General features: G+C 32.3%; 2 protein-coding genes and 1 long non-coding RNA gene across 3 annotated transcripts; 2 read left to right on the top strand and 1 right to left on the bottom strand.

Annotated features, from left to right (window-relative positions):
- Positions 1-1155: 1155 nt before the first annotated feature.
- On the top strand, positions 1156-2395 carry LOC111908204 (probable carboxylesterase 8). The gene has a single exon (XM_023904040.3). It carries the CDS (start codon positions 1289-1291, stop codon positions 2288-2290), a length of 1002 nt encoding a protein of 333 aa, XP_023759808.1. The 5' UTR covers positions 1156-1288; the 3' UTR covers positions 2291-2395.
- Positions 2396-4799: 2404 nt separating this feature from the next.
- Positions 4800-5935, top strand: LOC128127087 (uncharacterized). Its single transcript, XR_008225143.1, has 2 exons — positions 4800-5015; positions 5627-5935. It is a non-coding gene; the product is annotated as an uncharacterized LOC128127087 (long non-coding RNA).
- Positions 5936-7667: 1732 nt separating this feature from the next.
- LOC111908205 (glyoxylate/hydroxypyruvate reductase HPR3) lies at positions 7668-9180 on the bottom strand. The gene is made up of 2 exons (XM_023904041.3): positions 8604-9180; positions 7668-8324 (listed from the first exon to the last, which is right to left on the bottom strand). Exons 1-2 carry the CDS (start codon positions 9126-9128, stop codon positions 7806-7808), a joined length of 1044 nt encoding a protein of 347 aa, XP_023759809.1. The 5' UTR covers positions 9129-9180; the 3' UTR covers positions 7668-7805.
- Between the last annotated feature and the right edge of the window lie 803 nt (positions 9181-9983).

Below are 9983 nucleotides of genomic sequence, written 5' to 3'. Positions count from 1 at the left end.
TAAATGAATGTTTTTTTGTCACATGTCCTCTTCTCCTTCATTTGGACACATGTCATTTTCTAGATTTTTGAATTTTTTATTTTTCACCTGTCATTTTATTGTAATTTTCATTTTATTAAATTAAAATTTCACATTTAATATGTAAGGTAATATATATGTAAGGTATTTATTAGAAATGATTTATATATGTAATGTATTCAATGTATTAAAGTCTCATTAATTTAAATTTTTTTCTTATTTTTCTTATAAATTAAAACTTCTTAAATTGGTAAAATTTTATATTTAATTTTTTTTAAATAAACTCATGTAATACATGGGTCTCACCTAGTTTGAAATAAAAAAATTAATAGGTTGACAAGTGACATGCATTAATTAAGAGGTTTAATAGGTGACACATGGCAAAAAAAAGAATAAAATATGTATTAACTAAGAGGCCTAATATTATTACACATGTCAAAAGGAGATTAAAACTATTCTTTTATTAAAATAGGGATATATATATATATATATATATATATATATATATATATATATATATATATATATATATATATATATATATATATATATAGGGGATAGGGAATATACATTACAGCCCCACCTAAGCTTAGGTACTAAACCTCTAAAATATGTCGTTTTAACATGCTAAATATGCTGGGTTTGGTTTCACTTGGTAAATATATCATCCTCCATAACATTTCTTTCTTTCATTATTGTTTTACCATCTCTGTTTTCTTTCCTCTATTATCGTTTATTACTTCATCCAAGTGAACATTACTAAACCCTAAACCTAAACCCTAAACCTTAAACCCTAACCCTAAACCCTATTGTGTCGATCTTGAATTTACATCTTGAAGTATTAACCGTAATCTTTATATAGTAAAACAATGTATTTTCAAGAGGTTTAGTACCTAAGCTTAGGTGGGGCTGTAATGTATATTTATTTTTCCCATATATATATATATATATATATATATATATATATATATATATATATATATATATATATATATATATATATATATATATATATATATATATATATGAATTGGTCAATTTGTGTTATATTATTTATGACTGCTGAAATGATAATGGATTTGTTTTAAATGAATTCATTTAATTGATCATAAATTTATCGAATATGTATTTGAATATATGAAACCTTTGAAATCGATTTATGTAATAACATTAAATTTATGAATTTATTACTATATTTCATATATATTAGGTACACCTACTCTTTATTATAAACTCGTTAACAAGACACGTTTTCAAATTGTCTACGGCCATGGCTGTTCCGAAATTCAAGTCGGATCCTTACAACTTCCTAAAAATCACACAAAACCCCGATGGGTCATTGACCCGACTTGCCCCCCTTCCATCCTCACCTGCAACACCACAACTCACAGCTGATTCCCAATTCGTTCTCTCCAAAGATATACCACTTAACACCACAAACACCACCTTCATCCGACTCTTCCGCCCTGTGTCACCACCGATAACCACCACCGGGAAACTCCCGATCATTATCTACTTCCACGGTGGTGGATTTATTCTCTTTAGCGCCACCTCTTTTCCCTTCCACAATTCATGTGCCGCCATATCCGCCCAGTCTCCGGCGATTGTGATCTCCGTCGAGTACCGCCTTGCTCCTGAACACCGCCTCCCGGCGGCGTATGATGATGCCATGGAGGCGGTGTTGTGGGTGCGTGACCAGGCATTACAGATCAACGGTTGTGATGAGTGGTTGACTGAGCTCGCTGACTTTTCCAAAGCATACTTGATGGGAGATAGCTCAGGAGGAAATATAGCGTACAATGCTGGCTTACGTGCCCTTGATCTTGATCTTAATCCAATAAAGATCGTAGGGCTCATAATGAACCAACCATTTTTTGGTGGGGTGAAGCGCACTGAATCAGAACTTCGACTGGTGAATGACCGTATAGTCCCTTTGATGGCTAATGATCTCATGTGGTCTCTCGCACTACCCAAAGCTAGTGATCGAGACCATGAATATTGTAATCCATTACGAGATCTAAACAGATCTCCAAGTGAAAAGATCATACATTTACCAAAATGTCTGATCTTAGGTAACAATGGAGACCCACTAATTGATAGACAAAAAGAGTTTGCTAATATGTTGGAGGCTTGTGGGGTGCATGTGACAAGGAAATTTGATGATCAAGGGTACCATGGTGTACAAATCTTCGATTCCCAAAAGGCACAAATCTTTTATGATGATGTCAAGTGTTTCGTTTGGGGTCTTGATATGAAAAGATCAACTTTATGATTATTTGTTGACATTTGCATGTTGGTTTGTTGTAGTGTTTTTTTTATTAATATCTAATTTACTATTAAAAATCATTTAGGGTATTAATAAAAGAAGTTAAAGTGAGATTACACGTGTTGGTGATATACTGATATACAGTGAATGTGGTGATATATGTGTCATTGGTCGTTGCACAACAGAGAACAAACTATGAGGGCATTACTATTGGAAACTTGCTGGAGGACATTCGGATAGATAGTGAATGGAGTGGAGGAGTTTTTTTGTGCATTTGGGTGAATGAGATTATGCAACCCATGGCCTAAAGTCATGTGGCAACCCGTGACCCAATGTTTCCAAGCCCACCTTCTCGCCAACGGATCGGAAACACAAGCATTATAACTTATAAGGGCTATCACCAATTAGGGATGGAAATGGGCAGGGTTCACAATCCTTGTCCTCATCCCTAAGTTTCTAACCTCATCCCCATCCCCGATGGAATAAAAAGTTAATGGGACAAAAACTTTGGTCAACGGGACTAAAATTGGTAAATATAGCCTCACCCAAAAATGCCCTATTCATCTTTTCTCCTCTTCTGTACCGTAGTTGTACAAATCCTTAAGATCGATAATTTCATCCATCGCCTCTTTCAATCAATCTCTTTGATGGTTGCACATATAAATTTTCTTTCAACTCACCCGGTATAATTTAGACTTCTTCTTTGTCGTGATTTACATGATTTTGGATCCTTCATTCTCTCTTCAAAATCCAGCATCTTCTCAGCACATACCCTATCCACGAGTTCACGTGGTACATAGGAGAGTTAATCCATTAATTTCTTTCTAGGAAATCTCCAAGAATTTTTTTCCCTCGAATTTAATAAGCTTAATTGTTCTAGAAAGTGGATAATTGATTGGAATCTATTCCAAAGGAAGATGATGTCCTAAATTTAGATTTAGGTGTTAAAAAGGGCGGATAAGTTTTTAGAAGGAAATAGGTAAAAATATTATTTTTATATAACATACTGTAATCTTTTGGAATATTTATAAAAGAAATAAAATATTCTTTATAACATTTATAAGACTTTACTATCAAATTAATAGAATGATTCTCTTTCTTTATAAAACTCATTTGAACTTTGTGGAATTTTATTTTCAAAAAATGACAAGTGGAAAATAATAGTTCTAAAACTCCAACAAAATTACATGTGGCAAAACTCTTGACAATTTGACAAGTGACAAAAAGACCTTCGTTTATTAGAGAAGATTTTTAATAAACTCGTGTAGTACACGAGTCTCACACCTACTATATATATATATATATATATATATATATATATATATATATATATATATATATATATATATATATATATATATATATATATATATATATATATATATCAATTACCATTCACAAGGACATGCAATTTGTATTATATATCGCAAAGGAAAAGCGTTTGCACACTAGCTATTCAATGTAAATAAACATAGTTAATATATTTTATTTGCCAATAACAAGAATACGAAACCTCTAAGTGTTATTTATAAACATAAACTTGCATGGAACACACTAATTATTTACATCTGTCGAAGAAAGATATAGAAAACAATGAACTGAATGCATTGTAAATGATCGGTCGAAATGACAAATCTATAAACCCTAGAACCACCTACAGTCCTATCTTGGACAATTTTTTGTGAAACGCACTTAATTAGATATTTTCCCTAAGCAGCTTGAAGTCTAACATAAGTGTCACCACTTAACAACCGTACAAAATTTGCGGTTATTAAGTTTGTTTTCTTGAGAATGAGTCATAGGCAATGTAAATTCGCACACCAATAGGCAATAGCAATATGAGGGAGATAGAAAAGGAAATCTAAGACTATAAAATGAGCAAACCAAACTTGGTGTTTGCAATTTTTCATTATATTGTCGAAAAAATCGTCTTATATCATAAGGACTACAAAAAATGTAACAATAACCATCGTGAAATAGAATATAGGCAGAAATATCACAATCCTGATCAATACTAACACAATAATTTCAATAGTCTTGCTAACTACATCGATTTAAAACTAAAGTCGCCAAATCACAACTAAACCCGAGCTAGAATGAAGTGATTCGCTGATACAATTAACATACCAGTGTGAAAGGGGTAGAAGTTGCAAAACATGATGTCGGAATTGTGGGAGATTATCAGAGCTATAAGTGTAGCTAGTGACGAAGAAGAGAAACAATTTCGATGGTGTAATCAGAGTGTGTGTTCAATATTTCAAATTCTGTGTAACGTTGTTGGTCGTCTCTCTGACTCTCTCTTTTGAAAAGCTTCGTGTGGTCAAGAATTCTATTCTAACATTACGGGCCAAATAAAATTAAGTGCGGGCCCAAGCTTATTTAATAAATCTTCTAATCTGGAATCGATCCGATTATAATAATTAATAATTTGATATTTAGATATATTGCTAATGGGAGGGGATTGATACACTACAAATTTTGCTATACACAACAAATTTATATGAATGGACAATTATACCCTTTCATTATTTTACATTAACTATCCTTCTACTCTAAAACCCTTCCCTACGTATAACACATTCCCACGATCACGATCAGATACGACTTCAATTCCATCATCGTCCACTGCTTGCTTCATTCCGTCGCCGCCTCCGCCTTGCTTCACCGTCTCTGCAGCCTCCGGTTTACTCCACTGTCGTCGTTCATCAACTGCTTCAAGCTTGCTTCATAGGTATGCGCTAATTTTTGTTACAATTGCGATTTTGTTTCTAATTTTGATTGTTTCCCTGTATCAGTGTGTCTCTTATCTTATTTGCAAAAGCACTAAGATGGAATTGTGAACTTTACAATCGTTTCTTCTAAAATCATGAACTGATTTTGATTGGTTAATCATGGATTCAATTTTCTGATCGTTCCCAGTACAATTGCTACCTCTATCAACGCGTCTCTTATCTAGTTTGTAAAAGCACGAATTTGGAACTGTGAACTAATTTGGAATCGTTTCCTATATAATCATAAATTGATTTATAATTGCTTGATCATGATTCTATTTTGTGATCGTCCCTGTACAATATCAATGTTCTCGAGTTTTTTTTAGCTTCTTGCACAATATTGTATCAACCTTTTGTTATCAGATTGTTTACTATATATCCAATCTTCAAATCCAAACATCAATGTGAATTTATTTGGAATGGAGTTCTAGTTTTCTGATCGTTTACTGTACATCTTTGTGGCTTCACAGCAAGATAACTTTTGGTTACATTTGAGTTCCATTTGATACCTTTTTGGTTTCATTTGAGTTGAATGTTATTTAATTTTAGTGTATGTGTGATTATCTAGCAGATGGGTTCAATAGAGTAAAAAAAGAAAGAGAAAGAAAGAGAAAGAAAGAGAAAAGAAACATACATGGAAATGATTTGACTCAGTCCAATGCTAGTTCTCAAGGCACATTGCAAGATTATGTCACCGATTAATATATTTGAGTTGAATGTTATTAAATTTCCTAGTTTTTTTAATAGTTAGTTCTATATTTTTTGATTCGGATTATTGTTTGGTTGTCTATTTAGACGGCTGTTTGATCACATTTTTTGGTAAAAGCTTTGTGAAATATATAGTGTTGTTTTGAATGGCTAGTTAAAATTTTCAATGTTATTATCAAGTGAAATATATATTGTTGTTTTGTATTTTTTAAGTTATACGTGACAAAAAAATAGGGAAAAAATATATTTGTTAGTGGGGGGGGGGGGGGGGGGGGGGGGGGGGGCGGGGGAACTATAAAGTTGAAATTTTGCTAAAAAAAGTTATATATGGTAGACATAAATATATTTATATATTCGAGGGGTAAAGTGTAAAATTTGGTAAAATAGAGAAAAGGGTAGAATTGTCTATTTATTAAAATTTGTTGTGTATAGAACTATAGATAATTCTTGTTGTATACAAATCAGCTCTCATTATTATTGCTATGTTATAATTATATTAATTGTTTACTATATAATATCAATAATATAAAGAAATAATGTATAAACAACCATTTTTTAACAACAAATATACATAATTCCTACACTATTTCTAAACAACCACATAAAACTCGCTCTAAGATGTATTGTTCGTGAATATAAATGAACCCTGAAAAAATACATCACATTTTATCCTTTTTTTTTTCTCGATTCAACAATCCAATAAATTCCAACTTGATTATTGTATATAACTCTCTAAACTTAATAACCAGTACCCATGACTCCATGAGTAATACACATTCTTCTGAACATTCTCCGATTATATAATAACCTTTTTTTGAAATGGAAAATATATTAAAGTACTCCTATTTTACATATGTCTACAATGAGTATTGAATCCTCGACTTCAAGGAGGGAGGTCAACACCAGATATCATTAGACTAAAAGCCCTTTGATTATTATATAATAACTAGTGTAACAAACGGAGATGTTGCAACCACCTTTATCATAATAATGCATTAAAAATATTTTACTAGAATAAGTTTAATAATGTTATGTGAATCTTTCTCATGATAATATGGACGTTCTAGACTGAAACTCATTTTTACTATTATTAGATGAATTATCATGCATAGGAATAGAAACAACTTCATCCATATTATAGTTTTCCACTTCTTCCTCCCATCAATACTTCTAAACTAGTTATTACTAGCTAGAATATGCAATATAAATAGTATACTTATTGATGATTATGATTCGATACAACATTTTACCTGATATAGAGTTTAAATAACATTTTTATTGATTAGTGAATATGTAAATTATCCAATAACATACAAGATGAATAAAACTTACAGTTGGACCAAATGAAAGTTATCAATATATTGTAGTGATTTTATAGACAACATGTAATTTTGCATTGAAAACTCATAAAATTTTACTTATTACATTGCAATATTGACTTGATACTGGATTTTATAAAAATAAAACATGCTATTGTTTTATAAGTTCTCTAAATGTAATTCTAAACAGACAAAATAAGTGTAACTTACTAAATGTAAGAACGTTACCAATATCATATATTTGATTACTTAAAAGTTGGTCACAAATAGAATATAGATTCTTGTAACAATATAAACAAAGAAGATGATATGATATGTTTTCTAGATCATTGAAAATAAAGAATTATGTGCTTTCTTAGTTGAAAGCCACAAGTAATCTTGTATGATGATATCAAGAGTTTCATTTGGGCTCCAGAAGATAAACCAACAGCTTTAAGATCAACTGTTGACATTTTCAATTGGAGGGTCGAATTCTAAAATACGTTTATTTTCATTTTATTTAAGTACAAATATATAAAAGAAAATGTCTTATAGCATATACACTCAATATTTGATATTTAAAGTTGTGTAACCTGCTTTTTAACGTCCTCTAACGGGAGAAGGTTGAATTGTAATTATATGCAAAAAGAAAAGGTTAGAACATTTATTATATCTAAACCAAATTAAGATGCTACAAATAATAGGGAAATTCGCTAGCGAAGTGCAAACTAGCTATAAGACTAGCTAGGATACAGGAGTAAGCAAGGGTTTGCTCATGAAAAACGCTTCCAAATTAGCTACCACAGTTTGGGCAGCATCATAAAAGCATTCTCTTGTGCACGCAGTACTGTGGGACGAAAGCACGACATTATCCAATTCAAACAACTCATTTGGTACCTTTGGTTCCTTCTCAAACACATCCAAACCTGCACCACCAACCTCCCCTTCAACCAAACACTCCACCAATTCCACTTCGTCAATGATAGCCCCACGAGCTACATTCACAATGACTCCTGTTTTTCCTAATGCCCTCAAGACTGTGTTGTTGATCATGTGACGCGTGTCATTGGTCAACGCACAACAGATAATGAGGGCATCTGAATTGGAAGCCAGTTGGAGGACATTTGGATAAAAAGTGTAGTGTGTGGAGTTTTTTTTCTGCCTTGAGGTGTAAGAGACTATGCAGCCCATGGCCTCTAGTCTTGTGGCCACACTTGACCCAATGTTTCCAAGCCCAACAATCCCAACTCTCTTGCCTCCCAACTGAAACCAAACAATCAAAAACCAAATCAATCAATGACTGATTCGTTTTTCTTAATGTTAATTTATATTCCCTTTCAAGTGTGCCATCTTCTAATCATAAAATGAACGATGGTGTAAACTTTATATAAAAGCCAATTATGTTGCATAAATTAAGAAGAAAAAAAAAATCAACCCATGATCGATATTTGAACCTAATAAAAATACTAAAGTCAAAACTTCAAATAGCGTGTTACCAAAAGTTTGAGCCTTGAGGAAAAAAACGTTGTAATAATTACTAACCTTAGAACCAAGAGGATACTCCGATATAGCAGGCCAACGACCGCCGCGAACAAATCTATCTCCGGCAGAAATTCTCCTCATGACATCGATCAAAAGTCCAACGGCGCCGTCAGCTACATCATCAGAAAATAAATCTCCGGTGTTAGTGACTCTAATTTCGCGCCGGCGACACTCTGCCATGTCAATGTGGTTGACGCCGGTAGTGGAGGAGACAACGAGTTGGAGGGCTGGAAGGTCATGTAACACGTCGGCTGTGATCGGACTCCCGCCGGAGCATAGGACGACTTTGACGGACTGCGCATAGGTTTGGAGGAAATCGTGAGTAGGTAATGGTGATTCGTATGCTTTCAGGATCTGGAATTTACTCGAGATGTATTGTTCGTGGACAGAAAAGACAGGCGGTGGACGTATGACTAGTACTTGACCGAGATACGGCGGAGATTGGTGGTCTTCTTGAGCCATTAAGGGTAGAAACTGAACTTCCGATCTGTTGCTGAGAGTAGATATTTGTTTAAGCGATTGCATCTCGTTCTCCGGATATAGTGATATTCTCTATTCCATTACTAATAGATAATAATATATTTCTATAAATAGAATTTGCGTGAGTCTTGCCACTTTTCCAGAAAATAGATAATTATATATTGGGCTTATATATTAGGTATGATTGCACAATCTACATACAAAATTTATGTTGTTTTAATCTCATAAATCCCTTAACTAATTTCATTTTCAGAAAACAATTAAAACTTTATTTATTATATTAAAAAAAACCTATTTTTTGTTTCATGAATCAAAATTACCATTTCAATTTTTAGATTAATCGGTGAAACTATTGTCAAACTTTTGTATACACATTAGTTTGTTAGAATACTATATGTGAAACTCATTTACTATATGGATTGATTAAAAGAAATAAAATATTATCATTCAATAGATTTCTTAAAGTATAACTTGTGTATAAAGAAAAAACTGAAACTTTAATTCTATATAGATTCTTAGAAACAAAATTAAGATATTATACATTTTTAAGACAAAATTGGAAGTGCAATTCTATAATACTAAATACAATATTTATATTTTCATAATGTTAATATATAGATATTTTTATTAAGATTTTCAATTAACTATTTTTTGATAGTTAGAATAGTCTTGACAAAATTACAAAAATGGTCCCTATGGTTTACCCAAAGTTACTAATCCAGTCTCTTTATACTTGAAAAGACGAAAATACCCTTGCTAATTCAGTCCCTAACGGTTGAATATTAACGGTGTTAGTAAAAAGAGTCATCTATGAAAGTTTTGCAAACCACAAGGGTCATTTGCATCAAAAAAATTAATAGGGACTGACTTTGTTACTTTTGACAAACCACAGAGAACATT

Source organism: Lactuca sativa, chromosome 7, assembly GCF_002870075.4.
Source record: "Lactuca sativa cultivar Salinas chromosome 7, Lsat_Salinas_v11, whole genome shotgun sequence".
In the NCBI taxonomy this organism is placed as follows: Eukaryota; Viridiplantae; Streptophyta; class Magnoliopsida; order Asterales; family Asteraceae; genus Lactuca; species Lactuca sativa.
The sequence above is the reverse complement of the archived record's forward strand: the minus strand, read 5'-3'. Positions and strand labels throughout refer to the sequence as shown.

Excerpts from the sequence above, each read along its gene's own strand:
- LOC111908204 (XM_023904040.3), top strand. The coding sequence starts at position 1,289 with ATGGCTGTTCCGAAATTCAAGTCGGATCCTTACAACTTCCTAAAAATC.
- LOC111908205 (XM_023904041.3), bottom strand. The coding sequence starts at position 9,128 with ATGCAATCGCTTAAACAAATATCTACTCTCAGCAACAGATCGGAAGTT. Across the intron at positions 8,325-8,603 it reads AGTATCCTCTTGGTTCTAAG|TTGGGAGGCAAGAGAGTTGG; the intron begins GTTAGTAATTAT and ends GTTTGGTTTCAG.